The sequence below is a fragment of the Nymphalis io genome, chromosome 29 (assembly GCF_905147045.1).
Source record: "Nymphalis io chromosome 29, ilAglIoxx1.1, whole genome shotgun sequence".
NCBI lineage: Eukaryota > Metazoa > Arthropoda > Insecta > Lepidoptera > Nymphalidae > Nymphalis > Nymphalis io.
Window position 1 is genome coordinate 4,777,917 of NC_065916.1, and position 20,004 is coordinate 4,797,920.

Here is a 20,004-nt window from a genome sequence, read left to right on the forward strand (position 1 = left end):
TGGGATATAGTAGGTCTATCAGAAGTCCGAAGACAGGGCGAGGACACGATGACACTAGATGCCGGTCACTTACTCTACTTCCGAGAAGGACACCAACCATCCCAAGGTGGCGTCGGCTTTTTGATCCACAAGTCACTCAGATGCAATGTCGTGGAGGTTGGCAGTGTGTCGGCGAGGGTGGCATACCTTGTCTTAAAGATAACCGAGAGGTATGCCTTGAAGGTTATACAAGTGTATGCCCCAACGTCTACATACACTGACGAAGAGGTCGAAGCCATGTACGAAGACATAGTGAAAGCTATGTCTCGTACCAATACCTTCTACACAATTGTTATGGGTGACTTCAATGCCAAAGTGGGAGTACAAGAAGATGGTGAATCGAGGGTAGGAAAATTCGGCTATGGGCGCAGAAATCATCGGGGACAAATGCTGGTAAACTTCCTCGAGGCTCAGCGATTATTTCTGATGAATTCATTTTTCCAGAAAAAGCCCCAAAGGAAGTGGACCTGGCGAAGCCCCGATAACATAGCGATGAATGAGATCGACTTCATTTTATCCAATAAGCGCCAAATATTTAGGGATGTCTCCGTGATCAACAGGGTAAACACTGGAAGTGATCACCGCCTGGTAAGAGGCACCCTGAATATTAACACTAAAATAGAACGATCGCGGCTAATGAAGTCGACTCTTAGACCAACTCTGCCTCAGGTCGAAGATGGTTGCGAAAGCTTCCAGCTGGAACTACAGAACCGATTTGCCATGTTGGAAACCAGGCAGGGCATTGACGACGCCACCAATGGTCTGGTGCGTGTCATCCGCGAGGTAGGCCAGAATTACTTTCGACAAAAGAGCAATGGACGTAAGTCGAAGCTCTCAGGCGAAACTCTGAACGAGATGACGAGGAGACGAGAACAGCAGAACATGACGCCATCTGAGTGTCAGGCACTTAACAGGAAGGTTAAAAAACTAATATGGCGTGACACAAGACGAGCGAATACCCGGAATATTGAAGATGCTATAGCACTGAATAGGGGCTCAAAGGTTTTTGCAAAGTCACATACCTCCTGTTGTCACCTGACAAAACTCAGAACCATACAAGGCACAACCGTCACCTCAAAACCAGAGATTCTAGCTGAAGTCGAAAAGTACTATGGCGATTTATACTCATCACGAGTACCTCCACCTGAGTCCCACAGTGCGGATGACTCACGAGCCAGACTAACACGCCATCTATCAGACGATCTTCCCGACATCGATTTGGGCGAGATTAGGATTGCTCTCGGGCAACTTGGAAACAAAAAGGCTCCAGGAGATGACGGAATTACCTCAGAGCTTCTCAAAGCAGGAGGCACACCAGTTCTGAGAGAGCTGGCTAACATCTTTAATTCCGTCCTCCACAATGGTATAACACCGAAGACATGGAGCAGAAGTGTGGTGGTGCTGTTTTTCAAGAAGGGCGATAAAGCTCTTCTGAAAAACTACCTTACTTACAAATTGTTTTCGAGGGTAATCACGAATCGTCTTGCCCGAAAATTCGATGACTTCCAACCCGTGGAGCAGGCTGGGTTTCGAAAAGGCTTCAGTACCGTAGACCACATACACACACTAAGGCAAATAATACAGAAGACCGAGGAATATAATCAGCCTCTATGCCTAGCGTTTGTGGACTACGAAAAAGCCTTCCATACCATACCATCGAGACCTGGGCTGTTCTGGAATCCATGCAGAGATGCCTAATTGACTGTCGGTATGTCCAGGTGGTAAAGTGTTTGTACGAAGCCGCAACCATGACCGTCCAAGTACAAGATCAGAGCACAAGACCAATCCAATTGCATCGCGGGGTAAGACAGGGAGATGTAATATCACCGAAACTCTTTACCAATGCATTGGAGGACGTCTTCAAGACGCTCGATTGGAACGGACGCGGCATTAATATAAATGGCCAACACATTACACATCATCGATTTGCCGACGACATTGTCATCATGGCGGAGACTCTGCAGGATTTGGAAGAGATGCTAAACAGCCTGAGCGATTCTTCAAGACAAGTAGGTCTCGGGATGAACATTGAAAAGACCAAAATTATGGCAAACCGTCATGTATCCCTGAGACCAGTGGTCGTAAATGGCTCTCCACTTGAAGTTGTGCAGGAATATATCTACCTGGGCCAAACTATACAACTTGGTCGGCACAACTTTGAGAAGGAGGCTAAAAGAAGAATACGTTTGGGCTGGGCGGCATTCGGGAGGTTACGTCATATTTTTGAATCGTCGATCCCACAGTCGCTTAAGACCAGGGTCTTCAATCAGTGCGTCCTACCTGTAATGACTTACGGTGCCGAAACGTGGACACTTACCGTAGGACTGGTCCACCAATTTAGGGTCGCTCAGCGAGCAATGGAACGCGCGATGCTTGGGGTTTCTCTGGCAGATAGAATCCGAAATGAGGACATTCGCCAGAGAACTAAAGTCACCGACATCGCGCTTAGAATTAGCTCGCTGAAGTGGAAGTGGGCTGGTCATGTCTCCAGGCGCATTGATGGCCGATGGGGCCAGGAGTAGTGTAGGACGCCCTGTGACAAGATGGGCCGACGATTTAAAAAAGGTGGCAGGTTCGGGATGGATGCGGACTGCCCAAGATCGGGATGGTTGGCGTTCTATGGGGGAGGCTTTCGGCCAGCAGTGGACGGCAAAAGGCTGAAAAAAAAAAAAAAAAAATATTCTTTCTTGTTGTTTTCCTTGCAAGATGACGAAAGAATTGAAGAAAAATGAGATGAAGCTTAAACAAAAATTAAGCACATGAACATGAAAATCCAATCTTTGTATTAATTTTTACTGCTCTGTAGTTAGCTTGAACTTCAAGTTTGCCAAACCTTTAGAATTGCCAAAATGACTGAAACACAATCGGGGGCCGAATTCTACTAATTTATAACGATTACGATACGTCCCCGATTCAATTCCGATCCAACTTTGAATCATCTGTATTTATTCGAACCGGAACCGAACCGATATGATGTTGACATATACCGTTGTGTCAAAACTGAAATTAATTGTTAACTATTATGCCAATATTCGATAATTGATTTTGAACAATAGGAAAACGGATAAACGGCAACGATCAAGCTTCGATTCGATTGCGATAAAGTGACAATTTCTTAGTGGAATTTAAATGTCCCTGGATTGGATCGCTTTTCAAATTTGTAACGTTTCCGAGTTGAAACGGATCATGGACACTATCGAATGTGTCATCTCGATTATTAATATAAGTGTGTAATGATTATATTTATTCGTTGTGTCGCTGCAGGATGTCGTTAGTGTGAATAAGCGCACGATTGCATTAGCCAACATTGTTGTATTAACTACAATCTCGTGCTCGAAACACTATTGTAACTGGTTGTATTGTTTAGCCCGTACGGTTTAAAATGTACAACAAAACAAAAAAAAACCAATTAGCAGTCTGGAGTTAATATATGTCCAAGAAATCGAAAAAATCAACAAACAAGATAAATAAAGTATTAAGTAATGAGATTTTTTAACCGACTGAAAAAATAGGCTCACCATTCGGTTGTATTTTTTTGTCGTTTATCTCAGAACTCCGCCGTTGAATGTCTGAATGAAATGAAATGAAATAATCCGTATGAACCGATTTGGGAAATTATTTTATTGTTTGGGGTATCCGTAAAACAAATAAACGCAGCGTAGGCGCCCTCCAGCCAGGTGGACCGATGACCTTAAGAAGGTGGCGGGCACCGACTGGATGCGGACGGCGGAGGACAGGGAGCTTTGGCACAACTTGACAGAGGCCTATGTTCAGCAGTGGACAATGATTGGCTGTTGATTGATTGATTGATTGGTTTGGTCCCATTTAAATTTGTACAATAAATATATATAAGGTGAAAAAATATTGCTCGATATTTATTTGAAGTCGGTCTTCATTTTTAAACAGATAATTATTAATTGAAATAAATATTAATAATTATTTCGGGTATCATAGCATAACATGTTATCAGTATAAACTAATCAATTTGTGTGGTGCCTAACTAAAAAAAAATACTAAACATATTAAATATGTTACCAAAAGATGCAGTGCGTTTCGGAGAAAGTATAATATTATTACGTAAAATGCGCTTCGCAGTTTCACTCGCATTTAAATGTATACTAATAACGAGACAATATATTTCGCAATGGTAAGTATACATACGTATATATTTGCTTATATTTCATGCAAATAATATCTGTCGTGGTTAATTATATACAGGAAAAATATTATTTTAAAGCATTGAATACCAAGATCGTTGCTCGATGACGCTACTATGATGTCATTCGATGTACTCGGAACAATGAGATAACCAGAAGTGATCAGAATATCTATTTATTTATTTATAACTACAAAATATATTCATATTTTTTTATTCTTACCCTTAAAGCCTTGTCGGCTTGTTTGGGTGCTACTGAAACACAGACAAACAAACATATATTGTGGTGGTAGGGCTTTGTGCAAGCCCGTCTGGGTAGATACCACCCACTCATCAGATATTCTACCGCAAAACAGCAGACTTGTTATTGTTGTGTTCCGGTTTGAAGGGTGAGTGAGCCAGTGTAATTACAGGCACAAGGGAGATAACATCTTAGTTCCCAAGGTTGGTGGCGCATTGGCGATGTAAGCGATGGTTAACATTTCTAACAATGCCAATGTCTATGGGCGTTGGTGACCACTTACTATAAAAACACATCAAACCTTTACTTTATATGGGGTCCATCAGGCCTTGGAAGAACCACGCACGTTAACCTATCCGAGGGTTAATAAAGTGACATACTTACAATGTCGATACATCGCCCCACAATTCTCTCATCACAATCAGCAAAGGCGCCGCGCCCATAAATATATAATATGATTGAGAGTAATGTGATTCTATTAATAAAGTTAAGTATGATATCGACGCCTGACCTCTCGCCAACCTCGTTATGTTGATCAATTGCACCGTACGACCGTATATCGGACAATTGCGGCGGTTCAAATGCTGACGTATGGGGTGATAGTTGTGTATTTGAAGTGAATAATAAAAATAAAAATACCCTTTATTTAAGTAAATTTTTACAAACAATTTGGAACCGTGTCGTTAAATTCGTAGGATTTCATTAAATGTCAAACTACCACATTTACATAACCGACAAGAAACTCGGTCATACATATGTTAATAAAATACTTAAAATTTATATATCTTGTATGAAATATCATTAATTAATGATATCATCAATATAAAATTAAAAAAAAACACCGTAAGATATTTTTAACCAAAATCAAATATTTCCATACAACCATTTATCCTTTACGTATACGCGAGCGGAGCCGCGGACTACAGCTAGTCATCTATATAATCTACACTAACTCCCACAGCTGGGCCAACTCTCCTTCAGAGGAAAAGGTTTAAATGCGGGTCGGTGGACACACATCTCTTAAAATTTCTGACACACGCAGGTTTCCTCACGATGGTTTCCTTCACCGCCTAACACCTGATGAATAATAAGCACAATCATCATCATCCTTTTGTCGTCCACTGCTGGACATAGATCTCTCCAATGAGCTTTCAAACCCCATCCGAAAAAAGTATAAATAAGTGAAAATTCAGCGGTACTTGCCCGGGTTGGAACCTCTAATTAATATTCCCGTTTTCTAAACACTAAAGTAGGTCGGCTTAGTAATATTACCTTATTAATTAACTAGCGTACTTGCGTCTTCGATGGTGTCATAATTTTGAATTGCTTTTAAAAACCCTTCGTCAGTGCTAACCTACTTTGTAAAAGGAAACCGTTGGCAAGTTCTCGTGGTGCTATCTCGAGTGGTTTAGTTGATACGTCAGTCAGTTAGTTATTCTTTTATATAGATTTCTTAACATAAGAATAATACAAAAAAGGTGATAAAACTCAACCTGAGAATTTCCGACCCATCAGCCTCACTAGTATTATCATAAAGATCATGGAAAAAATTATTAGCAATCAACTGATGCAGTTCTTAAGCCGTGAATGTATTATATCACCTAGGCAGCATGGATTTGTGCAGAAAAGATCAACCATAACCAATCTTCTTTCATGTGTTCACCCATGGACAAAAGACCTTGATAAAAATATACCGGTTGACGTTGTTTACCTGGACTTCGAACGTGCCTTTGACAGAGTTCCCCACAAACGGCTTCTAAAGAAACTGGAACATATTGGTGTGAGGGGTGCGTTACTAAATTGGATAGAAAACTATCTTTCAGATAGAACATTCCAAGTACGGGTTGGTAACTCTTTATCACAACGGAAACAAGTGCTTAGCGGCGTCCCCCAGGGATCAGTACTCTCTGCCTATCTATTTGGCATTTACATAACAGACTTGGTAGAACTTATAAAATCTCAAGCAGCATTCTTTGCTGACGATGGAAAATTGTTTGCTAACCCTCTAATATGCTCAGGGCAACTACAAGATGACCTTAACAGAATCCAGGAGTGGACCAAGGATTGGATCATTAGTCTCAACACATCCAAATGCAGTGTTTTTCATCTTGGCCGAACTAACCCTAAAATGGTGTACAGTTTGAAGAAGATCATTGAATCTGTTAATGTCCAGAGAGACCTTGGTGTACTTATAACATCTGATTTGAAGTGGGAAAAGCACATAATTACAATAGTTAAGAAAGCAAACTGATTTATTTATGTAATTAGGAGGTCCTTTCAAATGATGACAATTGGAGTATTTCTAAAAATTTATAAAACGTACATAAGACCATTATTGGAATATGCCTTTCAAATTTGGAATCCCTACTACCAAAAAGACATAAATTTACTGGAAAATGTACAAAGAAAAGCTACCAAGATACCACATGTTCTCCAGAGACTCCATGCTTTACAACTTACAACCCTTGAAGAAAGACGCCTACGGTGACCTAATCGAAACATACAAAATCCTTAACCACCACTATGACTTACCAGATATACAGAATATCTGCAACCCTAAAAACAACGATAGAACATATAGAGGGCACCAAACAAAGTTAAACAGAACTCCAACCTGTAAACAAGCTGCACATAACTTCCTAAGTAACAGAGTGGTTTCTAATTGGAACAAGTTACCCGAAGAAATTGTTTTGGCCACTTCAGTTAATGCTTTCAAAAACCGACTTGATACCTGGTTAAAGTCACAGAAGCTGTCACTTCTGCAAAAATGATTTTTCAACACAATTTACATAGACATATCAGCTTATCAGCTGCTCGTCTATAAATAAATAATAATAATAATAATAAGATTTAAAATTACAAATATATTGAAGGCCCTAGACCCCGCGGCAGGCCCAAGAAGCGCTGGCTCGATGTTGTGAGGGTCGATATGAGAGAGCACGATCTAACTAAGGAGGACGCTTTAGATCGGGCAAAGTGGAGGCATAGATGCAGGAAAGCGGACCCCGGCGTTACTAGGCCGGGAAAACGCTAGGCAGAAGAAGAAGAAGAAGAAGATCAAAGTTAAAACGTTTCCGTGTGACGGCAAGTGTACATATTTATAAGGTCGCGACTTGTAAACTGTTTTATTTACAAAGTGTATTGTTCTTCTGTTATGGGCGAAATGCTGATATAGAACGGTTAATTCATTAAATGTGACAGCCGCGATTAGATTACTTAAAAACATTTATTTACCTTCCAATCTTTGTGTGTTAGTATGTGTAGGTAAAATCTTGCAAGTTATATAAGACACAAGGAGCATAACATAAAAAATATGGTAATATTCCTCACAGTGCCAATGTCAGTATTTGTCGGTCAATTTTTATGGTAATCTTGACATGATTCCACACAGGATTGGCTTCACCTATGGGGACTTCTTGTCGTTCAACAGTTGAGACACGAAATTTGGGAATGAATAAAATCTTTGTCAAAGTATTTTTTACTATTAACTATTTTTATATTGGGCCAACTAATGGTTAGTGGTCAACACAATCTATAAACATTGATTGTTTAATAAATATTAATTATTCCATTCACCGTCACTGAGCCGTCAACTGTCTAAGATATTTGGTCGCGGCGGAACTTATCGGAATAATTAATGAGAGGTACGATTGCTCGGTGCTGTAGTGGCTAACTTAAAAGACTGCAGATCCCGTGGTCCGATTCAAACTCCGGGTCGGAACAGTAAAAAGTTATTTTAGATTTATGTTAAGCCACCCTCAGTAGCAGCCCGAGGTTCGGAATTGGGTAGTTACACTCGGAGAGCATGTAGAGGTTAGTCCTGCAATCAGACGTAGAGCGCTCTCCGCAGTCGTGTCGGATTGCTGTCCCATTGATTAGGTGAATGAAGGAATAGAGAGTGGACCTGTGTTTGTACATATTTAATGTATATATTATGAACATTTTAACTGTAGAAGGGTTTTGTTGAGTTTGCGGTGCTGGTCTTCGATTTCGGCCAAAGCGGCTAATCTCAAGGGAGGCTAGTTATTTGTACAGGACATATTATAGTGCAGCCGTGTGTCCTTCACTCTGATAATCCAGACGGTAATACGACGCAAAAGTTCCGATCAACAGCTTTAATTGTCCAGGTCCACTACCTGTGTATGTACACTCGCTTGTGCATTTCCCTCATGGTTGGTTATTGCAGTCAGAAACACGTCATAAATATATTTAATTTCTAAGTATCTAAGATTATTGATTAGTTGTAATAGCAAATGTTGTAATCCCACTGCTGGGCTAAAGCCTCTTGTTATGTTGTGACTTGTGCCATCAACCTTCATATAAATGTCATGGCGTCCAAAGAGATTTCTATATCAAATTCGAAAGAAATATCGCAATAGTAATATAAAATAGGTAATATTTATTTAGTAACTGTCAGTTGAACGATTGGGCACGTCTCTGCAAGCTCGGGCCGTACGTGCGTCCTGCGTGAGTCACGCCAGCGTTATCACTGCGTTGATAACGGACGCCCTACGACGGAAAAACTTGCTCTAAATATACTCAACCCGGTCATCGCTCAATTTGAGTTGTTCGTTTACTTATTGACCGTTTGCGAGAAATTAAGCGTTTTCGTTATATTTTTTTTTATTATCAATGGACTTATAAATAAAATGAAATCAAAATACGACAAATATGACGGGCCGGTTGGCTTGAATGGTAGAAACATTTCACGCCGAAGGTTGTGGGTTCCATTCCCACCCAAGACAGACATCTGTGTCCATGAACATGTCTGTTTGTCCTGAGTCTGGGTGTAATTATCTATATAAGTATGTATTTACAAAAAGAAAAGTAGTATATGTAGTATATCAGTTGTCTGGTTTTCGTTTCGTCGTTAATGAATGAATAATTTATTTGCATAAAACTTTAGGTTACAGAGGTATAAAATATTAAGTATAATCTTACACGTATTAAGGCATGCACATATTTATAACTGACAATATAAAAGAAAGTATAAATAATAATAACAATATGACAAGGCGTAAAAATAAGGTAGAAGTATTAATCAGAAACATAAATTGATAATTTTGATACATAAGATAAATAAATGTCGAATATTCATTAAATACATTATTAGTCAATTAAAACTATTTACTTATTATTTAGTCGAGATACTCATTTATAGAATAATAAATTTTTTGCACAAAGTTAATATATATTCTTGTAAACACAAATTGTGAAAACATAGAACCACGTGTTGTGCGCACTGAGACAATTCGTTTGTAATTAAAAATCGAGGATTTATCAAATGTAAAATAATTTAATAAATTTAAAAGAAACTCGCTGATTCGCTTTCACCGGTTCTTCTCAAAATTATAGCTAAGAATCATCTCCATCACATCAGGTTTCGAACAGAAATCCGCATCAAAATCGGTCCATAGACGCACAAACACAGATTAAACTTATGACCCTCTTCTTAAGTTGGGAGTAATTATTTATTAACAATTTTAATTACTACTGCACTAGATTAAATATTATAAACTCAGATGAAGAAAACGAAATTACAGTGCCACTTGCGCGGTTTTAAAAAGGCATTATTCGGGTTTGATTCCAGTGTTCTAGTCACTGAGCTATCTCGGCTCAACCGTGTTGCTACTCCTTTGGAAGTATTATGGTAAACTGTTTAGGTAGTATTCTGGGTAAAATAAATAAATAATGAAAGTTTGTGTAATCATTTCCAGGCTCGTATGGAGGTGGAGGACCTGTTTGTGGACTTAGCGGACGGTCGTCGTCTCCTGAAGCTGCTGGAGATCATCAGCGGCGAGCGTCTCCCGCGGCCCAACTCGGGTCGCATGCGCGTCCACAAGATAGAAAATGTCAACAAATCACTCAGTTTCTTACACACAAAGGTCAGTCTTTCTCTATTAGGACCCTGGCCTTACGTTTCTCAGAAAGCTTTGGGCCTGATGGTTATCCCATTGGCGATTGAAGATTGATAGGCGGACTGGTAAATGAGTCTTCAATGGTAATTCGTCACCACCACTTATAGACACTGGCCCTAGAAGGAATATCAGTCAATCGCCAATGCGCCACCAACCTTGGGAACTAAGAAATTATGTTCCTCGTGCCTAAAATTACACTTGCTCACCAGTAGTAGTAATGCTGTTCAGCGGTAAACTAAATCATAAATGGGTTGTATAAATGTATATTTGTAATGGTCGTTGTACACGTTAAGTTACTATTATAAAAAAAAAAAAAAACTTTATCAAAAAATATGTGACGGTGGAATGCTAAATAAGATACCGTATCGATTTTTATCTCGTATTAAGATTAGTCGCTATCGCGAGTTATGTAAACGGATGACATATTTATACTTCAACCATATTTTTCATTGAGACGACTGTGGAGTATGATATAGTTGCATGTCGTAGTGTCTAGTTGGGCTAATAGCTAGGCAACTGAGGACTGGTCTGGCCTGACTGGAGATCTTCTACAAATTTAGTACACACTACTCTACTTTAGTACTCTCTAGATTTGCTCGCGTATTATGAGAAGGAAAGAAGAAGAATACCCGCCGTATTTTGGTAAAAAACGTACTCTTCTGCCCTCGGATTTCAAGCTTCCTTGTTCAGTGGTTTACTAGTGAAAGCATAACAAACAGACGGATAGAGTTACTTTCTCATTTATAACATAATCTTTTTGCAAGGGTAATAATATTCTACATAGAACGCTTAATCGTAATACATATAACTCTATTGGTTTATGAGTCGAGATGGTCTAGTGGTTAGAACGCGTGAATCTTAACCGATGATCGTGAGTTCAAACCCGGGCAAGCACCACTGAATATTCATGTGCTTCATTTGTGTTTATAATTCATCTCGTGCTTGACGGTGAAGGAAAACATCGAGGAAACCGGCATGGGTCTAATTTCATTGAAATTCTGCCACATGTCTATTCTACCAATCCGCATTGGAGCAGCGTGGTGGAATAAGCTCCAAACCTTCTCCTCAAAAGGGAGAGGAGGCCTTAGCCCAGCAGTGGGACATTAACAGGCTGTTACTGTACTATGCTATTGTTTTACGCAGCGCACGCTAGTAAAGCACGCTAGTAAATTCAATAGATAGTTTTTGAGTTCATCGCGGTCAGACAGACAGACAGGCTCGGAGGTACTTTGTATTATAATATATGATATTAGTAAAGACGAATATTTCCTTTCGTTTCGATATAATGAGGTAGCCATAATGATATTAGCGACGTCGAGTTAACTAGCGCATACCTTAAGAAGCCTTCTAACGTTACCTGCCCTTTGACAAACGAATACGATCTGGTCTACGAGGTATCTTACTTTGTAACTATAATATTAACTAGAAAAGTAGTAATAGTCACCGCCTAACTGTGACATCAATTCCATCGCGCACAAAGAAATTTGGCCCTCCTTTCTTTGTCGCAATTCCAAAAAATGGAATTCCTTACCAGCTCTCGTGTTCCCCTCCTCTTACAACCCGGGTTCCTTCAAACGAGGCGCTAAGAGGCATCTTGCGGGCCGGCAAGGCGGGGGTGGCTAGTGCAGAACTGTACTGTCCGTCGTCGCGTTTGGACTCTACTACCACTTACTATCAGGTGGAGTAGAGTCATTTGCCCTCCCGGCGAATATAAAAAAAAAATAGACAGGCGGGCACATGGGCTACGTGGCGGTAAGTGGCCACCTATCCATAGACAATAGCGCTGTAAGGTATATTGTTCATCAAGAGATGGCGTTAGATGTATTTTACATCGCGCTATAACAATGTATTTTTGTAAATTTAAAGTGAGAGAGACCAATTACACAATCTGACCAGCAGTACATATTCGGTGGTTTTATTTTAAAGTCTCACAGTACCAATCCTACCGGGTAACCCCACACATATATTAACCATTCCTTACATCACCAGTGCGCAACCAACCTTGGGAACTAAGATGTTATGTCCCATGTAACCGGACCACAATACTAACTATTGCTGTTTGGTGATGGGGTTTTGTGCAACTCATATAACTCAACTCAACTCAAGTATTACTATATGCAGTATTAGAAAAACCCGGCGAGTGCTGTTCTGTCTCTGTGTATAATACCAATTCAAAATCTTTATTCAACATATATGCATACACTTGATTAGTAACTTTGGTTTAGATCCTATATTGGTTGAATCCCTATGGCCAGTCTGTCTCGCGTATGAGCTGGTATTTGCTATCGGGCGGTCTTGCCTTTCAATTTTATAACTAAAACGGGTTCTAAATAAATTTAAAATTGAAGAAAACTAATCAATCCAAACAAATAAATAAAATTGACATGTCTGACATCCAAATTCTGTTCAGTTTTGTTGCGTAGCTTGTAATATTAATATAGACTTTAATTTGAGAAATGTATTAAATGTTTGTATTATTGTTAAAAGGTGCGCTTGGAATCAATCGGCGCGGAGGACATCGTGGACGGGAATCCCCGCCTTATCCTCGGTCTCATCTGGACCATCATCCTGCGCTTCCAGATCCAGGAGATCGAGATTGACGTGGTATGTTTAATGTTACACATTTGATCGTTAACCAGTTAACTTTCTATCTGTCCAGGCAATCTAGCAGAGATTGAACTCAGTCCCACTTCTGGGCTAATATTTTCTTTTCTTAATTTAGTAATAATATAGAATTATATATCTCCTCCTATTTGTTTAATATTTCTATTTAATGCTCATGCGTCAGGATGAAGAAAATGAATCGTCAGAGAAGAAGTCAGCCAAGGACGCGCTGCTTCTGTGGTGTCAGCGGAAGACGAGCGGCTACCACGGCGTCCACATACACAACTTCACCGACTCCTGGCGCTCAGGTCTCGGGTTCAACGCCCTCATACACGCTCACAGGTACGGACATTCCTTCCAGCTGAATCAATTTAATACAAACCCACCATCATTATGAATCGTTATTATTATATTTCAAAAATACACATTAAAATAAAAACATTTTTTTTTTATAAATCATGTATGAACTTGTGAATATAATTTTCTTAACAGACCAGACCTGTTCCGCTGGGCGGAGCTGCCGGCCAACGACCACGTGGAGACGCTCAACCACGCGTTCGACGTCGCGCACACGCACCTCGGCATCCCGCGCCTGCTGGACGCCGAGGGTACGGACACGTCTATATACCAGCACTTATGAAACATTAATTATAATATCAATTATTGTTTTTTAATTATTTCATACATTATTTCATGAGTTTCTAATATTCTTTATGGTCTCCAATATTAGATTTTTTCGAAAGTAAATTCCAAGTCGAATGTTATTCATAGATGTCGACACAACCCGCCCGGACGAGAAGTCGGTGATGACGTACGTCGCGAGCTACTACCACACCTTCGCTCGCATGAAGAACGAACAGAAGAGCGGCCGCAGGATAGCGAACGTGAGTTGTGATCACTTAAACACCGTCATCATATTGGGATCGGTGGGAAACGCCAATAAAACTATAAGGACTTTTGGCTTTTGTATTGGGTCGTCGCACTGGCACTATATAAGTGGGGGAGAGCTTTGTGCAAGCTCGTCTGGGTAGGTACCACCCACTCATCAGGTATTCTACCGCAAAACAGCAATACTTGGTATTGCTGTGTTCCGATTTGAACGGTGAGTGAGCCAGTGTAATTACAGGCACAAGGGACATAACATCATAGTTCCCAAGGTTGGTGCCTTGTCTGCCTACCTATTCGATAAAAAAAGGCGATGAAAATACTGAAAAAAATTCTTAGTAGTAAAAGTCTGATCTCTAGTAGCTTCTTACCATAGGGGCTTAGATTAGTGGTATTATTGTACATGGATGAAGAGATGTTTTCTAAATAACCAATCGGATGTCGTTCCCGCATCCCATTTAGGTCTCTGTAGAATGGAGACGCTATTATCTTCTCTCATTCCAAACGAATTAAAAAATATTTTTTACATATTATGATGCTTAATTTTTAATAAATAATATTATGATGCTTAAATTTAATAAATAAATAAATAAATAAATAAATGCTTTTGTATTAAATATTTCGTTGTTTTTATCAGATTATCGGTCAGCTGATGGACTGTGATGGTCGTAAAACCGAATACAGCCGTCTAGTGTCAGCTCTGCTGGAGTGGATCCGGCTCAAGATTCAGGAGCTGAACTGCAGGGACTTACCCAACGCGCTCGATGGGATACAGAGATTGCTGCTTGGCTTCAAGCAGTACAGGACCGTGGAAAAACCACCCAAGTGAGTACATCTACTAAAAAGTTTTATTCCACTTGCGCTTTACTCGCGCCTTCGGTCGCGTCATAATTCAGAACCAATACCAATTTCCATATCTTCAAAAATAAAGGATTTTCAAACAAACTTTCATCCCCCTTTTTTTAACGCTGGAAAAACGTATTCGTTTCCCCCATGGGAACAGTGGGCGGGTATGTGGGATTCGCCGTTGTCCAAGGCACCTAGTGCACCCCAATCACCGAAATACCCACTATAAACCAGCGGTACCCTTTTCGTCTTAACGAGGAGCGCCACGGGATCGCTAGCGCACGCTACCGTGACACTCTGACGGCTCCGGCCGCTTATTCGGGCCTAAACTTCCTTCCCCATTCTCAACCTTAGGGGTTAAATTTTTAAAAATGCCTTCTTGTTTCTAACCTACTGTGTAAAAGAAACCAACAACATAAAAGAAAATAAATAAATTTATATTATTAATTCTAGATACATAGAACGTTCGGAGATCGAAGCTCTGTACTTCCACATCAACACCATGCAGAAAAGTTTAGTAGGGGAGCCCTGGGCGCCGCTAGAGGGTCAACTGCCGCAGGACCTGGAGAGAGCATGGCAGCAGCTGGAACAGGTAGCAAATCATATTATATATAACACTGGACAAATATCTCCTCACCTTTTGAGATTTGGAAGTGGAAGCTCCAGTGCGGGTTCATGCATATATACGTGTGCTAGGATTGTGTAGGCTAGCTAGACATGTAGGCCGCCGTCAGCGCCGAGCACATAAAATGATTTACAATAAAATATTACTCAGTGGCGCAAAAGTCCTTATTCACTCCAAGCCGATAAATGTTCTTCATTGTCACAACATTGTTACACAAGGTTCTCAATTCATAAGAATATATATATATATATATATATATATATAGTAACTAATATGCGACGTTATCCAGGCTGAACACGCCCGAGAGCTGGCACTCCGGACGGAGCTGCTGCGGCAACAGAGACTGGAACAGCTGGCTTACAAGTTCCACACTAAGGTAATCTGATTATGTTATTAATAAAATTTATTATATAAGCCAAATAGCAAAAATAAAATATTTAAGAAAATTGCCGTTTATAAATAATTTAAATTGTAACTTTTTTTATAGCAGATTTTTTTTATTAATGTTGGTAACATTATGTTTATAGTCTGTGCTCCGCAAAGGATACTTGAAGGAGATGATCCAAGTATTGTCCGACCCGCGCTACGGATCGAACTTGGCGCAAGTTGACGCCACAGTCAAGAAACACGAAGCTATCTCCGCGGATATACTGGCTCGGTGAGTGCTCTCTGCTAATGCGTAATAATTATAATTTTTATGCCTATGAACGCCCAAAGCTGTGCAAATGCCGGTTTTACCATATTGGAGTTTTGGAACTCATGATATTTTCTAGTACAATATGAGTGATATAATTTAAACTGAGTTCACCGGGCCATTGGCGTTCATTTGTTTGAAATTTTATTTTTCATACTTGCTTCCTTTGTTTCATGATGTAGAACCTTCAGTTACACGATATATAAAAAAATATACTTCATTTGAAATATCTTATTCATTTATGAATGAATTTTTATGTTTATTATGTAAAGATTATAAATATATAATTCTTATTTATTCATTTATAATATGAATCATAATATTATTATTTTTAATTCAAATTAATAGCAAAAGCCATTGTTGTCCTTCCCATTGTTCTATACTAAAAATGAGCAAATGTAGTACTGATAAAATGGCCATAAACTACTTTACCTTACCATAGACAACTTCTAATTTACTCTTCCATAGAGTATTACTCTAACATGTTGAGTAATCTTTACTAGAACGGAGCGTTTCGAAGATCTGTCAGCGATGGCGGCAGAACTTGTCAAAGAGAAGTACCACGGGGCAGAGACAGTGTCCCGCACAGAGCAGGCCGTGCTACAGCGCTGGAAGGAGCTGCTGGAACTGCTGGAACGACACAGGACCTCGCTAGCGAAGTTGGCTCATCTGATGGCGCTACTGAGGGAGGCTGAAGCCGTCGCACACACCTTGAACGAGATGAAGGTACTGGACTGAATTACTTTCTAATTTAGTTCTTTCATTACAATAAGGTTCATTTTATATTTATATCGATGAAGTATCGACGATTGTAAAAAGCATTTATTTATCAACTTCTAATACACTAGTATACTGCGTGTGTGCGTGCGTCAACAAAACACAAATATTATTTTTACAATATTTTTATATTGATTTATATCATCCCAACCTCGTCCTCTTTCGCCACTTTGGTCAGTGATTTTAGTGTGACGCCACGACTCCTAAGTCTGACTACGTACTATTAAGTAATTTATGCAACGCATGATATTTAAAACTACTGTATCTCCCGCAGGCACAGTTCCAGTCGGAGGACGTGGGCCGCCACCTGGTGGACGTGGAGCGTCTGCTGCAAGCGCACGCGCTTCAGGAGCTGCAGCTGGGCGCGCTGGACGAGAGCATCCGGCGCCTCGTGCGCCAGCGCGCCGCCGCCGGGCCCGCGCACAGCACCGTGCAGCTGCAGGACCAGCTGCAGCGCCTGGAGGACGACTACACCGGGTGAGACGCCACCACCACTGTAACTTACTGGTGGTAGGGCTTTGTGCAAGCTCGTCTGGGTAGGTACCACCCACTCATCAGATATTCTACCGCAAAACAGCAGTACTTGATATTGTTGTGTTCCGGTTTGAAGGGTGAGTGAGCCAGTGTAATTACAGGCACAAGGGACATAAAATCTTAGTTCCCAAGGTTGGTGGCGCATTGGCTATAAGCGATGGTTGACATTTCTTACAATGCCAATGTCTAAGGGCGTTTGGTGACCACTTACCATCAGGTGGCCAATATGCTCGTCCATCTTCCTATTCTATAAAAAAAAAAAAAACTTCCTACCAAGAAAAAAATAAATTAATAAACTAACAACTCCTATGCGTCCCACTGCTGGGCAAACTCTTTTTTTTCTTGAGCAGGAAGATCGGTATAAATTTAACTAGCTCCTACATGTAACGGCACTACTCAACTGAAACGGAATTTATATTTGTAATTCCAGCCTGGTCGCAGCCGCCAAAGACCGCAAGGCGCGGTTAGAGGACGCCAGAAACCTCTACCAGTTCCTGGAAGATCATGACGAGGAAGAGGGTATGGATTTATTTTTAAATCTCGAACTCTTTGTGGAGCACGTACATATTTGATTGTTAAAATATACTACTACATATTTAGAAACCTTTATTTTGTAAGTAGATTAAATACCAGTAGGATGTCGTGCGTACAAACAAAACTTTAATGAGTTCGGGGAAGTATCGCAATGTTAAGTGAGGGTCCCGTGTGCAGGCTGGGTGACGGAGCGCCAGCGGATCTGCCGCGCCGACGTGGCGGCCAAGGAGCTGCGCGCCGTGCTGGCGCTGCGACAGAAGCACACGGCGCTGCTGCACGAGCTGCGCGCGCGCAGGCACGTCGCGCAGCCGCACCGCGCCAAGGGGCTCAGGTAGGTGCCGGCGGGGGCGCCGGGCCGGCCGCGGACCCGTGCTAATGTTCCTCTCGCTCCGCAGCCTCATCGAAGCTAAGCATCCCAAGAGCGCCGAGATAGAGCGCCGCCTCGCGTCTCTGAGCGCGCAGTGGGAGCTGCTACAGGAGCTCGCCGACGCCAGAGACAAGCAGCTGGCCGACGCGGCCGAGGCGCACCAGGTGAGGCTTCCGTGACTGAAAACTTAAAGGGGGGATTGTTATTCTATAAAAAGCTTACTATCTGATTTCCTTTATTGCAACTTGCAAATACAGCTTTGATAGTAATATATACTCATTACAATATTTTTTCAGTCGATAACGGCTGAAAATCTTCAAAGACTTACGGACACACATATAAGGCATCACACTGATATATGTAAACATTACGTAACCGACAGTTCTACGGCGACGCGAACGAGGCGGAGTCGTGGATGCGCGAGAAGCGCGCGCTGGTGGCGAGCGCGGACTGCGGGCAGGACGCGGCGGGCGCGGCGGCGCTGCTGGCGCGCCAGCGCGCGCTGCACGACGAGCTGCGCGCGCACCGCGCCGAGCTCAGCGCGCTGGCCGCCGCCGCGCGCGCGCTGCTCGACCGCGGCATCGACGCGCTGCAGGTACGCAGACATGTGTTATGCTTTACTAACTTACCTTCGTCTATACTTTAACGCAAAAAATAATCATTGTCAATATACATATTGCCAATGTCAGAACACATTTCCGAGTTTAATTCAATGACGCGTCTTTTGACATTTCCTTGGTCATTATAATTTTCTTACTCGATATGATGTATGTAACTCCAGCTCCCGACGGAAGTGGAAGCGAACGCCGGTCTAGATCAGGAGGAGGAGTGGGTGAACGAGTCCAGACTCGTGCCCACCGAAGTCTGGGAGGAGGAGCCCGTTGAGAGACTCGAGCATCGGAACGTCACCGAACAGAGGAGTGTTCCGCAGGTATACACGATGGCATATGCACTAGAACTTCCTTAGAAACACGTGCGTGCTGGACGTGTCATGTTGTATTTACACCTTGCTGTTAATTTTTTACTAATAAAAAAAACAGATAATATTAAACGTTCTTCTAATAAAAAAAATATAATAAAGACATCAGGTTTTGTCAGAAGCGATATTCTAATAAATACTCATTCGTTGAAGATCACATCATATTAATGATATTTATGAAATGTTATTTTATTTCGCAGGTGAAAGCGCTGTACGCGTTCAGCGGTCAAGGCATCACGATAGCGAAGGGCGAGGTTATGTTCCTCATCAGCAAGACCAACCCCGACTGGTGGTCGGTGCGCAAAGCTGACAGAACCGACGGATTCGTTCCCGCCAACTACGTAAGGGAGATCGAGCCCAGAGTTGTAGCCGTGAGTATATAATATTTTGATAAGGAATACTGCGTTATATTTTTAATCTCCAACGTCCGTTGTAATAAAGTAACTCGCAAGTGTCCTGCTACTGGTCTAAGACCTCTTTTTTAATGGAAGTGTATGGAGCTTATTCCAAGCCATACTTTGCAGTAGATGTGGTCGTAAAACACTGGATTCAAGACATTCATTCTAGTTATTGAAGTTGAATGTACGTAAGTAACTAGGTGACATCCGTTTTCAGGTGCAAGTTCGTCGGCCGGAGAAGGTCCGCACGGTGCAGCGCGTGAAGAAGACGGTGCTGGTGAAGCAGGTGGTGCAGGTGCGGCGCGGGCGACAGGAGCCGGCCCGCCGCGCGCGCGCGCAGCCGCCCCCCGCGCGCCTGCCGCCCGTGCGCGTGCGCATGCAGACCATCGAGGACGAGTACGGTGAGT

General features: G+C 41.6%; 1 protein-coding gene across 5 annotated transcripts in view; it reads left to right on the forward strand.

Annotated features, from left to right (window-relative positions):
• The window catches only part of LOC126779433 (spectrin beta chain, non-erythrocytic 2), an 87,256-nt gene that overhangs the window by 35,757 nt on the left and 31,495 nt on the right, over window positions 1–20,004 (forward strand). For all 5 annotated transcript variants that reach the window (XM_050503354.1, XM_050503349.1, XM_050503353.1 and 2 more), the window contains 18 exons: window positions 10,154–10,321; window positions 12,842–12,958; window positions 13,143–13,300; window positions 13,451–13,566; window positions 13,730–13,842; window positions 14,481–14,668; window positions 15,143–15,281; window positions 15,604–15,690; window positions 15,842–15,972; window positions 16,512–16,734; window positions 17,060–17,262; window positions 17,750–17,838; window positions 18,031–18,184; window positions 18,249–18,384; window positions 18,603–18,815; window positions 19,002–19,151; window positions 19,400–19,570; window positions 19,815–19,998. In XM_050503354.1, coding sequence (XP_050359311.1) covers window positions 10,154–10,321; window positions 12,842–12,958; window positions 13,143–13,300; window positions 13,451–13,566; window positions 13,730–13,842; window positions 14,481–14,668; window positions 15,143–15,281; window positions 15,604–15,690; window positions 15,842–15,972; window positions 16,512–16,734; window positions 17,060–17,262; window positions 17,750–17,838; window positions 18,031–18,184; window positions 18,249–18,384; window positions 18,603–18,815; window positions 19,002–19,151; window positions 19,400–19,570; window positions 19,815–19,998 — 2,740 coding nt within the window. The remainder of the gene's footprint in view (window positions 1–10,153; window positions 10,322–12,841; window positions 12,959–13,142; window positions 13,301–13,450; window positions 13,567–13,729; window positions 13,843–14,480; window positions 14,669–15,142; window positions 15,282–15,603; window positions 15,691–15,841; window positions 15,973–16,511; window positions 16,735–17,059; window positions 17,263–17,749; window positions 17,839–18,030; window positions 18,185–18,248; window positions 18,385–18,602; window positions 18,816–19,001; window positions 19,152–19,399; window positions 19,571–19,814; window positions 19,999–20,004) is intronic.